General features: G+C 43.4%; 1 protein-coding gene across 1 annotated transcript in view; it reads left to right on the top strand.

The window, feature by feature from the left end:
• Positions 1-16082, top strand: part of lpar1 (lysophosphatidic acid receptor 1) — a 29317-nt gene extending 13235 nt beyond the window's left edge. Inside the window, exons 2-3 of the mRNA XM_035141369.2 lie at positions 1498-2253; positions 11782-16082. Of these exons, the coding sequence (XP_034997260.1) occupies positions 1515-2253; positions 11782-12125 (1083 nt within the window). The 5' untranslated portion in view covers positions 1498-1514 and the 3' untranslated portion in view covers positions 12126-16082. The remainder of the gene's footprint in view (positions 1-1497; positions 2254-11781) is intronic.
• Positions 16083-16313: the final 231 nt, after the last annotated feature.

Genomic DNA, 16313 nt, shown 5'->3' with positions numbered 1-16313 from the left:
TCGCTGTTTTTTTGGCGGAGAAACATAAGAATGTGCTTCACTGCCAATATTATGAGCCAGGCATCTAGTTGATGAGCTGTGTTGCTTTTGGCTTGGATTCAGAATTCAGAATTCAGGATGAGCTAAATTATGTGTTATAGCTGTAAACTTTTTACATTTATATAAATGTCTCCGATCTAAGACAGAAGCTTTAAACTCTCAACCTCATCTCCCACCCGTCCTCTGATTGGCATGAGAATCTCTTCAGGGGTAAAAGTTGTGATAGTTTTTCCTCGACGTTGCAAAATTCATCCGATAGTAAGAATGTCTCGTCTGTGGTTCGGCTGTGGCCGAGCGGGGATTTGGGTCGTGTCACTGCAGAGCTAAAAGACGGTTTAAAGGATCTGAGCCGTCGTATTAGAAGGTAAATCAAAGGAGGAGGATTTCCAGGAAAACACTGGCCTCTGACCCAGAACTTCTAATACTCGCTCTTTCATTCCTCTTGTTTCTTCAGTTGCTTCCCCCCTGCCTCCTCTCTCTCTTTCTTTGTGTATGGATCACACACACACACACACACACACACACACACACACACACACACACTCACACACTCACACACTCACCTCTAGCCCTGAGGACCTGTTTCCGGTCTGGGGTGAATGAGAGAGACTAGCAAGCATCTGTGTGGGACTGGAGCTTATTACACACAGACACACATTTTCCCTGCGAGCTTGTGTGTGTGTGTGTGTGTGTGTGTGTGTGTGTGTGTGTGTGTGTGTGTGTGTGTGTGTGTGTGTGTGTGTGTGTGTGTGTGTGTGTGTGTGTGTGTGTGTGTGTGTGTGTGAGCGTCGACTCTTGAGCATCATGTTGCTGCTAAAGAGTTTTCTCAGTTTCCTCAAATCCTCTTATTTTTTTGTACACTTTCTCTTTGTAAATCTACTGTCCCAACGACGGCTGTTTTCTGTTTGTGAAATACACACACACACACACACAAACACACAACTACTGATCAAACTGAGTCCAAACGGATTTCTTTTGTTTTTCCCCCGTCTCGGAAACCAGTTTAAGTGCACGTGTCCTGAAGCAGTGCTTTGTGTTAAACATTATGAAACATGAATATATGCATTTTCCCAGAAAGGAGATTAACTCAGTCTTTGACTAAAGGTTAAAAACAGAACATGTGGTCGGAGCAGGGAGCACAGAGGCCTTACTGTTTCTAAATGTTTGACTTACCTCAATCCATGTAAATACAGAGTTCAAGTGGGACTTTTAAATGCTTTAATTCCACGTTTTGTCAGAGACACAAACACACACGAGTAAAGATCGTCTTTCTGGATATCTGCACGAATCTTAAGAAAACGCCAAAGGACAACGACATGGTTCAGTTGAAGGAAAACAAGAAAATTGAATAATGAAATCCAGAAATTCTAGCTCCTGTGAGAGCGTCATGAAAATGTATAAATTCCAGACATGAAAATCTCTTTTTTTTAACGTTACATGTTTATCTTCTGCTTTCAGAAAGCATCACTGCCACCATGGATGAGGAACAGTGCTACTACAACGAGACCATCGCCTTCTTCTACAACCGCAGTGGAAAGAACCTGGCGAACGAATGGAACACGGTCAGCAGGCTGGTGATGGGCCTGGGCATCACCGTGTGCATCTTCATCATGCTCGCCAACCTCCTGGTGATGGTCGCCATCTACGTCAACAGGAGATTCCACTTCCCCATCTACTACCTGATGGCCAACCTGGCAGCTGCTGACTTCTTCGCTGGACTGGCCTACTTCTACTTGATGTTCAACACGGGGCCGAACACCAGGCGGCTGACTGTCTCCACGTGGCTGCTTCGCCAGGGACTGATTGACACCAGCCTGACGGCGTCCGTGGCCAACCTGCTCGCCATCGCCATCGAGCGCCACATCACCGTGTTCCGCATGCAGCTGCACACGCGCATGAGCAACCGGCGTGTTGTGGTGGTGATTGTTATAATCTGGACTATGTCCATAGTGATGGGCGCCATCCCGAGTGTCGGCTGGAACTGTATCTGTAGCATTAGCTCTTGCTCCAACATGGCGCCGCTGTACAGCAACTCCTACCTGATCTTCTGGGCGGTGTTTAACCTGGTGACCTTTGTTGTCATGGTGACGCTGTACGCCCACATCTTTGTGTATGTGCGGCAGAGGACCATGAGGATGTCGCGGCACAGCTCGGGACCTCGACGCAACCGGGACACCATGATGTCTCTGCTGAAGACCGTGGTGATTGTGTTGGGTAAGGAAAATACCAACCTACCTAACTACCTACTTATCTACCTACCTACCTAACTACCAACCTACCTAACTACCTGCCTACCTACGTAACTACCAACCTACCTATCTACCTACCTAACTACCTACTAACCTACCTAACCATCTGTATGCCTCCTAAATACCCAAAGCTGTTTATTACCATCAAGTTACGTGTTCTTTTTCTGTCTTAAACTTCAAAAATCTAAAGTTATTAAAGTCGGAAAATGTTCATGATTTCAATAGTGAAACCTCAGAGCTGTATAGAGGCTGTAATGACATCGTGGTGGAGTTTTCTACCCGTGCACCCACTCATCTCTCATTGTCTGCACCCGGATAACTCGTCTATCTGTGCGACCCTGATGACTTCAGCAGCAGAACAATGCGTCTGTTGAGTCCCAGCCCTGCGTCTGCCTAGCACGACTTCAGGCCTCATGCACATCAACTCATCCGACCCTGCTCTCGACACACACTGCACCAATCGGCGAGGATTCGGCTAGTTTATGTTGACGTTTGTGAATGAAGGCACCGTCGCGTTTCCTTTTGCTGTCATAGCACTTTGATAGATAACATTATAGAGTGTGGTAGATGTTAAACGGTGGAGTCTTAGGGGATAGTTGTTCCACTTCTGCAGGTTTTCAGTCTAATTTGGTGGAAAATCACTTAAAGAGCAATTATGAAAGGTTCGGAGAAAGGTGAGAGCAAAGCCTTAAATCAGGTTTACACTCCACTGCACTAAATAAATATTATCATCAAACTGCAGTTTAACACAAGCTGGAAAAAACGCCCCTCTAGCTTCTTGCATCATTTACAACTGTGATGCAGGAGTTTTGCCTCTTTTTCTTGCGTCTGTCGAGAATTATGAAGAATGCACAAGCTTCAAAACTTCAGAATTATCCCCCAGTGTCGTGTTGAGGTGTTTTTCTGTGAATGTTAATTGATTGACGCAGTAACGAGGCTCTGCTCTGCTCTGATGAAGCAGCGCCTGTTCCTCCTTCAAACCGAGCCGTGTGTGCAGTCTGGCAGTTTAATGTCTGAGCCGTCAGTGGAGGTATGTTCCCCTCTTCACGGGTCTCCAGGCCTCCTCAGTGGTATGTGATGAACAGAAGCATTGCTGTCTTCTTTTTTCTTTTTTTTTCTTCCTGAAAGCACAGTAGCCGACCCACTCAGCTGCGTGTGAAGCCAGTTGCAGAGTGTGAACTGTGGGAAAAAGCACTTCTCAGTGCCTGGAAGCAGGATGTGTTGGTCCCAGACAAAACATACCGAAGGATTGTGGGTGATTTGTCTCCTTCTGTGCTGTGTTATCTCATCCTGTTGCTTCTGTTGTCTTTGCTCCGCACTTAATTCACAGCAGTGGACAGCAGAATGTGCTCTGTAGTGGACAGCATGTATGAAAGTGAAGCGTCGGGCTGCTCGGAGATGCTCTGTTTGTTTTAACCTATGTAAACGGCAGGATTTTCCAAACCATTTACTGGCAGGGAGGTGCAGAGACGCAGACTAACGCCGAGGACATTGTGTTTTCATCGGCGTTTGTTTGACGGTTAGTTTGCAGCATTTCACAAAAACGTCTCGGTGGAAGGACGCAGAATGTGTCAGGAAAGAACTCGTTAAACTTTGGTGCGGATCCACAAATGTTTTTTTCTCTTTTCTCTTTAATATTGCGTTTTTGTGGCATTGTGAAAAAGTCTTCAGGCACATTTAGGGAACGTGTGAAATTTGCTGCAGCTTGATTGAATTAACAGGGTGGGGGACGTTCTTGGTAACACTGTAACAGATTGTAATATCTCTTAAGTCAGAAGTGAAATACAATATCCAAGTCACGGACATTTCCCTATGAAACTTTCTCCCCTTTCTCTCGTGGTGTTTCCACATTTTCCTTTTTCTTATTGATTCAGCAACTAGAAAAGTTCATGTTGTGCCGGTTGGGATCAAATTGTGCCGTGAAAGCAAGTTGGAGATTAACTGTTTTTTTCTTTATCGTTGCCTTATGGGCACTTTTTTCAACATTTAATAATAATTCACAGATCTTAAGTCTTTCCACCGTTAAAGACGAAATTTGAAAACCCAATTGTGCAGCTGTTCCTGCCCCCCCCCAGAGAAAAGCCTTATCCTGATGATTCCCCAGATATTGAACCATGTCCCCTCCATTGCAAGAGTTTCACAAAATCAGCTTCTACCAGTAAAGAAAAAGCTTATAAACCATTTGCAAATGTTTGGTTTGTCGGGGGAACTGAGGGATTCATGTCTTGTGTATTTGCTATTTCATACCAGCTTTGTTTGAACGTGTATAATTCAAGAAAACAATGAAACATCATAGTGCAATTATTGTTTCAATTACCCCTGGAAAAAAACCTCACATTTCCTTTTTGAATCCGGCTCATTGAGGGTGTTGCGGTTCAGTCGGGAATCCACTGCTGTTTGTGGATGAGGTCACTGTAAAGCCCAGAGGAGGACACTGAACACCACACTGATAGAAGGGAGGTTTTTGCTTTACAGTACAATCACTTACTCACATCTCTCTCACACTTATTTCCCATTTCCTTTTTGAAAAACCTCCCGTTATCGGTTCCTGTGTTTAACTCTGTCCAATGTAAAAACAAAAATGGAAATCAGTTTCCAGTTGGGGTTAACGTTGCCATTGAAAATTCTGGGTTTTGATTATCTTCGTCTTCGTGAGGGAAGAAGGTTAGGACGAGTTCAGCCTGTTGCTGTTTGACCGTGAAGTAAGTCCCACAGCGAAACCCCTTCCAGCTTCTCCCATCTGCTGACCAGATGATAATAACTGCTCCCCTGCCGCCCCTGCGTCCTCTCCACTTGTCCCTCTCAGGATGCGGTAAAACCAGCCACGGCTGATTTCTTCTCGGAAGGACAGGATGAGGAGACACTTACACAGATTGTCTCACACTCACATGAATTCCCCCGGCTTGATAAGGACACAGTGGGAGACGGTGTTCGGCTCCATTCACATAAAGCCCGATGGGACAAATGAAACCAGAATCTGGCTCGTAACTTATTTGTTTTGCCAAAGATAATAGAAATAGACACACACTCGCACATGTGGAAATACCATTTGGACCAACGTATACAAATAGATACATAAAACATCCCTCTGAGTACTCTGAGGGGTTTGGGACCCCTGGTATTGCTATAAAGGTTTTTACGATTAGGTTCCCATTGAGAGAGTTATTGTGCAGTATGAGGATGCACCAAGAGACACACAGCTGCAGATGACAAATACAGATTTGAGTCATTAAAAACATATCGATACGCCAGCAGAGGCAGTGAACTTGGATGTAATACTGCAGGTTTTTAAATGTTCATAATGTCAGATGTAGAAATTCAGAAGTTTTGGAACCCTGAGTCGTGAGTAAAGAGACCTTGCAGGACGGAAAGGTTAAAGTAGATTAGAGGTCATTTGGGTGCTAGTTATTAGAACTGTAAAATAACAATATTGGAAGAAAAGCAGATTGTCTTACATTTCCTAAACTTTCCAATGCATTCAGAGCTGTCTCCCCTGCAGCAGACATAGTGGATGAGATGGACTCACATCAAGCGACGACCATAGCTCGTGTGGTGCCACACCTTGTAATTTAATAATGCATAAATTGTCCAATACAGTAAAACACTGTATCAAATGACAAAAACTGTGGAGTCAACGGACGCTGCTCTGTTGCAACAGAATCTCTTTGTCCGTGACAAGTTTGAATGACACCGACAGGGATTCTCCTCGTCACTCATCAGTGAGACAACAGCTCCGTCAAATTAACCATGACTCGTTTGTGTGTGTCTGTGTGTGTGTGTGTGTGTGTGTGTGTGTGTGTGTGTGTGTGTGTGTGTGTGTGTGTGTGTGTGTGTGTGTGTGTGTGTGTGTGTGTGTGTGTGTGTGTGTGTGTGTGTGTGTGTGTTGGGGTCAGGCCTTGGCTCATGAAGGGGGCTCCTGTGAATGATCTGATTATCTTGTGCTGTTTGCGGTCGCATCATCAGACACCGCGGAGCGCCAACACACATACCATCGGCCAAACACATGCGAACAGCTGGTTCCGACACTGACTTCTTATACATCGCTATGTAAAACCAGTCACTGCTGCTCATATATAGATTTCAAAACCAGCAAATGATGGTTACACGCCCTCACACACACACACACACAGACACACACATTCCCGCCCACGCTGCTTCAGTGCATGTGTGTTTTCTGGCAGCAAAACCAATCAAAGCATGTACGAGCCAAACCCTCCAATCAGTGTGGAAACACGCCCGGTATGCAGCTTGTAATGTCACCTGTTTTCTTTGTCTAAGTGTGTGTGTGTGTGTGTGTGTGTGTGTGTGTGTGTGTGTGTGTGTGTGTGTGTGTGTGTGTGATTGTGACGCACTTCATGGACGTTGCAGCTTCTCTAATCACTTAATTCGCTCACAACGCAGCACCTGTCCTGATGGATCCCGTCTCCGCAGCATCAGAAACACACTGAGCCTTTATCTCTGTGTAAGAGCACATTAACTACTAGAGTATTTTATGTATGGTGAAGTATTTTTCCACATAAACTCTTTTGTTGACATTGGACGTCGCTCAAAAACAGCTCTGGAAAAGAAGTTTAGTCTTTGCATGGGTACATTTCTTATTTATATTGAATAGTGGTTTAGTTTATGGGTTTCTTGGGGACGTATGTATATATATATACAATATAATAATATAATTTAGAGATAGTTTAGTCACAGTTTTTTTAAAATAAAGTTTGTGGGATCCTAAAACCAACATTCCTTCTGTTCATGGTTTGTAGTTATGTTTTAAATTGATATTGTCTCTTTGATCTCCGTGATCTATATTGGTCGGGTGTCAGTCGGGCGAATGTGACGGACGTTTCTCTGGCAGAAAACCTCAGGATCCATCGCCTGAAGTAACAGAAATCGTGTTGGCACCAAACAGAACAACGTTGTCAGCAAAAACTCGGGCAGATGAGTTTTAGCTTCGAGCTGAATGGAATCAAACCGAGGGACTAAAGTGCCCCTTTGAGTCAGAGGGAGTTTTTTAAAACTTTGGTGGCGACTTTTGTGGATTCGATGGAAACCATAACAGAAGGTTACAGCTCCATTGTGCTTTGTTTTGACTGTCGACTTTTTTTTCCTGTTTTATTCCAACACAGTGAGAGAGAAAGGAAACGAGTAGGTTCAAAAAAAAGTTGGGACTCTCAGTGAGTCAGTCACTGAAAGTTACAGCCGTCTTCAAAGAACCGACTGTGCCTCCAGTGTTTCTGTATCCATCAGATCCCTGTGACCTCGCCACCAGACTCCATCACTGTGTAACACTGGCCTCTTCATTAATAACTGTAAACACTCAAGCTACTGAATGTGAACTTGTCTAATCTCCTCCGTGTGTGTGTGTGTGTGTGAGAGTGAGCGTTTGTTTGATTTACAGATGTGGAAACGAGAATAGAGGAAACAAGAAGAAATCGCTTACCGGACAACTGGGAAGCAATTGGCCCGTATCAGATAGACTTAATGGTTTCTGTCCGCTGACTGATTTTTTGTGGGAAACATGGTCCCGACCACAGATACAGGAGAAGATTGAAAAACTGAGAGAGAGACATGGGGGGGATAAAAGTAAAGAAAAGACAATAAAGACAGAACTGAAGGAGAAAAATGAAAGGAATTGGAAAGGAATGAGGAAGGAGGACAGGGAACCAGTAGAAGAAGAAAGAGACAGAGATGCCGATTGAGAGGATTAATGGGATGAAGAGTAATTTAATATTGTATGTTTATTCACCGTTAAAGGCCTGAGAGAGTCGCACATTAGTGGAAACCGGAGCCGACATGTGAGAAATGATAGTAAGACATGAGAATGTGATGAGATCCTCTGTGTTGAGTTAAGTGTGTTTCTACATGTGGGAAACATCTGAGACTCTGAGGGGTGAGACTCAGCTTGAGAAGGATCAGAGACTTCAGGAGGTTTTCAAGTTACACATTTCTTTTTCCTTGACGTTTAGAAATATTGACATTTCGGCATTTCTACAAGTCTGAAAGGAAGTTTTGATTTCATTTCTGTCGCTTGTTCAAGCAACAACAAACTATATGTGAACAGTGTAGTCATTGGTTTAAGGCGTCATAGGGAAAACAGGATGGCTAACGGACAACACCTCGTGGACGCCATAGGGTTCGCTGCGATGTCTTGTCCATTCCTGAGCATGTTTCAAATCTCTGCCAGTTGTTTTTCAAAGCAGAGCCAAAGTATCTGGATGGCAGCGATCAAACGAACACGCAAGACCACCAGCGTGATCCTCGCAGCCATTTGACCTCATGTTTATGAAACTCATGTGACTGAGGACAACAGAACAAGCTGCCGACGCTGGAGAAAAAAACGAATATGCGTCACTAACACTGAAAAACAATATTGTCGACGTCTTAGTGATGACAAATGGAAGAAACTTGACACGTCAGCCATTAGAGCGAAGCCCTTTCCTGACAGAGACAATGTTAGATTAGGGCAGAAATCCAATGTTTCCTAACCTGGAGGGGAGGACGGTGTGTGGACATGTTGATCGTACGGCTATAAGCTTGCTGGGGTGGAATAGACAGTCTCCCTGAGTGTTGCCTTTAACAATATGTGTTTTGAGCATTCCACCATCTGTCTTTTTTGCGCCGTGTGTAATTATGTAAACGAGTGTTTGCGTGTGTTTGCGTCTGCACATGTGAGTGATTATTCTTGTCCACCCTCAGTTTGGCATGTGTGTGTGTGTGTGTTTGTGGGAGTGTGGGGTTCATTGCTATAGTCTGGTCTCCATTATTTCCCTTTATTTATTCCCAGGCAGTGCAGCCTCTGTTCCCACTCACACAGAAACCTGCTTCAACCAGGAACACTAAAAGAAAGAGGAACGAAAGTCTGACCATACTAACTCAAAATTGTGTAGGTTTAAAATTTGGCCTACACAATTTCCTGGCAATGTTACAGACACCATAAAAAAAGGTGATCCGCCCCCTGATAGTGATCTGCAATTTAATGAGTTCTTCCCTAACTCCTCGAGCATCCTTCCACCAAGTTTCGTGTAAATCCGTCTCGTAGTTTCTGCGTAATCTTGCTCACAAACACACAAACAAACCAACAGACGGACAAAGTGTCTTCGAGCCAAGCTGCTCCACAATAGCTTTAAAGCAACAACTACCACAATGTGTCATAAAGGAAACTGTTGCTATGATGACAAGGACACAACAACATCTCCTGCTCCCGTGTAGCTCCTAACTCCGTCGAGATCTGGAAAACTTCACAGTAGCTTTCCATACATTTCCACATTTTCCAGACCGGCTCTGCAGCCTTGCTCTGAATTTTCCCTTTTTCCCTGTGTCTCCTCGTTCCATGTGGCATTTCAGAGGGATTCACTTAAATCCGCCAAACAACGTATTTGTTTCCTCCGCAAACGAAGAACACACATTCAACCTCTGTGACCCTGGTGTGGCTCCATGTTATCACAGTAAACCAGCTTCATTTTTGTGAAGCTGTGTGTGCAAAAGAGGAAATTTTGAGATGAAGGGTGTAACGCAAGCGAACTGTATATCCCGGGATTGAGAGAGGAAATGAAAGAATCCGAGGGTGAAACCTTTCAGGTCAACGCTTCACACAAAGACCTGTTTTATTCCTCATTCTGTGGGAAAATCCGCACAAACAGGCTTTTATACTCGTTTCAAAGAGAAACCGGATGAATCATAAAGACGCATCAGGACCAGATACTGAATAGAAAATAGATTGTGTGTGTTTTAGTTGTTATTCTGATGTGGCTCCTGCCTCATTGAATATAAGAATAAAGTTTGTGTTTAATTATAATTCCCAAAATCTCTCTGGCATATCTTGAGAATCTTATCTTCTTCACACTTGACAGGTGTATTGAATTTTGTGTGCGAATTTGGACACTTGATACATAACATGAGATAATTAGAGTATTTTTTTTTTTTTGTTTCACTTTTGCATATCTTCGTGCTGACTCTCTTCCTGGGAACAGTGCGATGTTTCACCGAGACACAAATAGTTGGGATAGTTTCTCTGCTGGGTTGCGAGAGCGGTTTGAGACATTTATCTAACTCTGGAGAGTCTGCGTGCATAGCTGGGAAGTGAGGTCAAGCCTTCGCTGCAGCTGCCGCCTGCAGAACACTAACAGATAACAGGCCTGCCTGTCAGCATTGTCTCTCTCTCTCTCTCTCTCACTCTCTCTCACTCTCTCTCTCGTTCTCTCTCGTCTCATTTCTCATCAAGACTTTTGGTTTGACTGCCTCAAGAGTGCAACGTCCCACAGTTGTCCTATAGTGAGGACAAATAGTATCTGTGGACAGGATTCGCTTTAACGCTTCATCACCATGAGTAATGGCCTCGGTGACCCGCTAACCTCCGCTGTGTTAACGCACTCCGTCCAATCAGAGAAACAATGATGCATTCACACGAGGTCAGAGGGTTACGAATATGATGATGGAATAGTGGAGGCCAGCGCTGCAGAAAGAGACGAGGTAGAGGTCGATCGTTTCTGTTCCTCGTTAAGGGGAAGGACGATGTTGTGGAATTTCCTGTGACATCAGGAATCCTATGCCCATGTCGGATTCTTTGAAACTGGGCTTTTATTTTGAAAGTTTTAGCCTTTATGGAGCAAACATTTACCTCCACCGAAAACGTTGGTGTCTCTGATTGTTTGTGAGCTCCGTTCTCAAAAGTCAGAGAACGGATTTCCATGAAACTTGGTGGAAAGATGGGACACGGGCCAAGAAAGAATCTATTAAAGTTTTTTTGCTGATCATAAAAAAAAGGGGCTAATTGAGTAATTGGCTATTGCCTCCTTTAACATTGTAAAAAACACATTTTCACCAATTTCCCATTTTCGTGGTATTTTTCACTTCAGGGGCGCCCTAACTGGCACCGAAATGCACCAATAAACTATGTTGAAACACAAAAGTAAGTTTTTACATGTGGTTATAGAGTGGCAGGGTGGTTGTTCCTTCCAAATATGGTGGCTGGTGTGGTTGTTAAGTGGATGGTAAAGTGGCTGTAAAGTGATTTTTGTTTGGGTCAAAACAGTTGCGCACTCGACGGAGCAAATACCTCCGACGAGGCCAGACCACATGTCTGATGAGCTCATATGATAGGAGATGAAAGACACAAAGAAGTAGTCTGATAGTTGTTATTGTACAAAGTCACTCACTAAATGTCTGTAGTTTGAGAGATAACGAGGTGTGTCCACGTTTATTCTCGACTCGGCTCCTTCACCTTATCTTCAGTATTGGGGAAGTGTATGTAATTCTGGGATTCAGATATTACTTCATATCTGTCGTACTTGACATTGATCGTAAATTTTACTCATTTTAAAATCTTAAAAAGTCTTGAATTTAACTTGAAACCTGCAGAAACCTCGTGCAAATCAATACTTTTTTCATAATCCTGCTGTTTAATGAACAAACCAACCTCCTTGGTGGAGATAATAACCAACTCCTGCTCCGATCTTCATATTTTCCTAATTTAAGTTTCTTCTCTGCGTTGTCTCCTCAGGTGCCTTCATCATCTGCTGGACCCCCGGCCTCGTCATCCTCCTCCTCGACGTCTTCTGCGCCAAGTGCAACGTCCTCACCTACGAGAAGTTCTTCCTCCTCCTCGCCGAGTTCAACTCCGCCATGAACCCCATCATCTACTCCTACCGCGACAAGGAGATGAGCGCCACCTTCAGGCAGATCCTGTGCTGCCAGCGGCAGGAGAACGTCAACGGGACGGTGGCGGAGGGGTCAGACCGCTCGGCCTCATCCGTCAACCACACGGTGCTTGGCAGCGGCGGTACGCACCTCCAGCACCACCAGCACCACCCCCACCATCACCACAACGAACACTCAGTAGTGTAAAGGAGGGCTGGATATCCTGGAGGTTAATCCGACTGATTGAAGGGGTTAATCTCTCGTGGAAACTGGGAAATGGAGGAATGCAAAGGTCAAGAGGGACTGGGATCATATTAAAGAAAGACTGTAACGTAAGAAGTGTGAGGATGAAGATGAAGGAGTGGATTTGATGATGATGAGCTGAACGAGATCTTAATGAAGAAGAACGGCAACTATGAAGAAAGATGAAGAGACTGTTATCTCTGTGTGGAGGACGAACACAGGAATGGTCTGATCTTCACAGACTCTGATAGACTGTTAGCATTTTTTGGGGTTTAGCTGTTTATTATTTTCTGTCAGTGTCAAATGTCTCGTTTCGGGCAAATGCTGATATGAACTATTTAAAAGTAATCTGTGAAATGAAGGTAATGCCAGTAGAACCCATCCTCTCTCTCCGGTCTTCTCTCACTCTGCCCCCCTGCTCATGGGCTTGGGTCACATCAGTTTCAGGACAAATTCATATTAGCTGCAACGTTTTGGGTCAGAACCACAGACTGTAAAGAAAGATGGACGACATGCCTCCATTTCAACCTCCCATTGTATAATATTGAAGCTAAAATACCCCGGATTGCGTTTTGGACGTCATGTGGAGTCTTTGCACTAGTGATCGTAGCGTTGAGCCCCAGTATTGAGGTCCTGCCCATACGAGCACATGACCAATCACAAGCTGTCAATCACGAGGCTTCACCCTGTTTTTATAACATCAAATAACTAATTACAACCAAACTTGTCCCACCCACTAACATGGAGGAGGTGGGGTTAATGAACTAGCCACCAGGCATCAAGATGATTTGTGAAGCTGTTGCTTCGTCCATCTTTACACAAAGTCTACGGTTAGAACCAACAGACACTATCATTTCTTTTTTCTTTTATTTTCAGGAGAAAAAACTTCAAATCTCCAACAGCTTTAACTTCCAAATGACCTTCTGGAGACTTTCCAGCAGTTTTCTCCATAGTTTTTTTTAACAATTTCAAGGGTTTTATTTAAAGACACCAAAGTGGCAAATGAATTAACCAATTGTTCTACCATTGTAAATATTGACATGTTTGATGACAGGAATACTGCAGTACTGCCCAGGACTGAAGTATCAAGAGCCACTATTCTTTTCCACGATAGATTAATCTTTCATTTTTAACTGACTAGTGACTTAATACTACAGGGACTCATCATTCTATTGGCCGTCCACATCCAATAAAAACCTTTTGTGAATCCGTCGCATCAGTTCCCTCGAAAAAATCTCTGAGGGAGTCCAAGAGCTGAGAGAAACCCTGAGATGTTTATTCTCTGTAAGGAATCGAAGACGAGCCGTTCCAGGGATGTTACCAGAAAGAGGAGGAGGAGGAGGAGGAGGAGGAGGAGGAGGAGGATGTTTGCAGTGTTTCGGAGCAGGCTGCGTGCCACAGTATTATGTGGAGAGGAGGTGAAGGTCATATCTGCTGAGTGTTAACAGACTCCAGAGTATGACATGAAATGTGCTGAGCTGGTTTTATCAAGCGTCTCCGAGTCCAAGAGGCTGAAAATGAGAATTTGTCTTCAATGATTTCAATTAATTTCTTTCAGAAGTCTGAAAAAATAGAGCCAATGAATTCATTTTCTGCCTGAAACATTAAAAAGTCCACTTCTCAGCTGATATAAACACTTTTCAATTGCTGACCTGCTCAAGCTACATCCAAACAAACATATTTTAATTTAACGCCTTTTTAAAAACAAAACAATCTCCGTCCAGATAAGCGTTTTACCTCCGTATCAAAAGTAGTCTCCTTCCACACTAACACACATAAAGACGCACATCACGTGACCTTCCATGCTCACTGGCATGGACGTGGCGGTGTAAACAGGAAGTAGATCTTCTACTCATAAAATTCTACGAATGTTTTAGCCAAACTGGCTAAGTTTTCGAACTTAGACCTGGTCAGTAGCCTTTCCAAAGTTCTCTGTTGCATGTGCTCAAAAACTTCGTAGTAGTGTGGACGTCAAGTGAAAACGCAGCAAAGTGATTTAAATTAAAAACGTCAATCGGCAGAGCCAAAGAAAAGTATAGAACTGTAAGTTTTTCTAATCTAATTGATTAAATACAGTTTTTAATCAATCGAAAAAAATCCTTTATCATCTTTTAAGGCAGATTATGCCCAGTTCTTTGTCTTACAGGCGCTGGTGAACTACAGAAGCACAGTCTAATACGAGTGAGTCGTATCCCAACAGCAACACTGAGCAGTTCTAATCATCCGTGAAAGGTCTACTGACAACAATGATGTGTTTACTCCTAGGATGGTTGTCAAAGCCTTTCGGGTGTTTCCTTAACGAACGGACTTAGCGAGAGGTGATCCAGAGTTGAACCCGTGCTGTGCTGAACGGGCGTTATCTTTTATTTCCCCCCCGACTCCTGCCATTAACTCGGGAATCTGTGCCAGCTGCAAGTTGTAGTCGAGTTGTGAGTCCATGACGGGCGTTGTTGCCAGCTGAATGTTTTGTCGTGACTTGAATCAAAACACTTTCTTTGGGCCCCAGAATACACGGACGGCGCTCGCGGCAGCTGACAGCGACGCCGGGAATCGCAGCCAAAAATACAGTCGAATGTTTTTCCAGGAAGCAAGATGTTTGTCAGGGATTTAACATGAAGTCATCTGCCGTTTCCGAAACTGCCACGGTTGCGCAAACAGAAGTTCCAAGGCAACAATCGTCAATACAAAGTATGTTTTTGTTTTGTTTTAATCTTTGCGCCTGTCCGCCTCGTGCGAGTTTCATCGACCAAACTTTGTAGGTCGACGACTCGAGTCTCAGTATTTGACATTTACTGTCACCGTTGTTCTAACCAAGTATTGATTCAGGTTCTATAGCAAACCAACTAAACGTTCTGTCTCTGTATGTCTTTGTTTACCAGTGAATCACTCTTTGTATACCATTGTAAGTATATGTGTACAGTATGTGTGTATATAAAATATCGTATTCAAAGTTAATCACCAAAGGGAAAGTGTTACTGCGTGTGTGTAAATTTAACTGTCGTACTCTGTCCAAATGTACTGTAGGATTTTGTGTTTTTTTTTTATGTCATGAGCTCTTTGTATTATGAAACCTAATTAATGAATTTCTTGTAGAGTCATTAACTTGTTTGTGACCCAGAACTTTATATATATATATATATATATATATATATATATATATATGTATATGTGTGTGTGCAGTGCCTTCATAAGAGTAACTTATTAACACCAGGCTGAAAAGTTTGAGTTTTGCTGCCCCCTCTGGTTGAACGCTTCACCTCTGACCACACCCAGCTGTGATGTCATGGAGGTGGGGAGTTACACCACTAGAGGGCAGCAGATACCGGCATTTTCAGGCAGTCTGAAAGCTACTCTTTAAGTTTTTGTGTTGCTAACACCGTTGTCTTACATTTGCCTTGAAGTAGAACAAATTAATCAGTCCGCTTTTGTACAAAGTGTTCACCGGAAACGCATGATTTTGTTTTAAATAATAAAGGTACACAACATAGCCTCCAAAATGTCCAATAACCACAGTATATATACCATGGGTCACATATGACAGACATCAAAACACCCAAAGTTTTAAATGTTAAAAAACACAATCTGACGGAGAAGTCTTGACCAATTTGCCATCATCTGCACAAAAGTTTATTCTCATTCAATAAACACAACGTTACAGGACACAACTGGTATTAAATTCTCATCACATCAAACCAAACGTGTTGATCCCAAAGATTATACGGTAATATCTGCATTACGTTGCTCGAAAATTGCTGTTCAGAAAAGTACTTGAACTCAGATTTAATAAACCATGTACCAGTTGTTTGTCGAGAGTAATTGTGACGTATTCTATCGATACTTCCCGGCCTAATATCAATGAATGTCCAGCCTGAGTCATTGCGCCGATATTCCAGCAACAATAAAAACATGACGTACACAAAAGTCTGAATTGTTGATTGTTTTTTTGTTTTTTTATTATCGGAAACTTGAAGGCGGCTCAAGAGTCTTTCTGCAGATCTGATATGCGAAGCCTTGCTTTGGTTTGCTCCTCTCTGTTATCCTGCCGTGTTTTCGTTTCCATGACATCCAAAGAGTCAGCAAAAGGCAAACAGGGTCACAGACAGACACACACTGATAATGTATATACTTCACGACGCACAAGTTTCCTCACTA

The sequence above is a fragment of the Hippoglossus stenolepis genome, chromosome 18 (genome assembly GCF_022539355.2).
Source record: "Hippoglossus stenolepis isolate QCI-W04-F060 chromosome 18, HSTE1.2, whole genome shotgun sequence".
Lineage (NCBI taxonomy): Eukaryota > Metazoa > Chordata > Actinopteri > Pleuronectiformes > Pleuronectidae > Hippoglossus > Hippoglossus stenolepis.
This window is presented reverse-complemented; position numbering and strand designations above follow the sequence as displayed.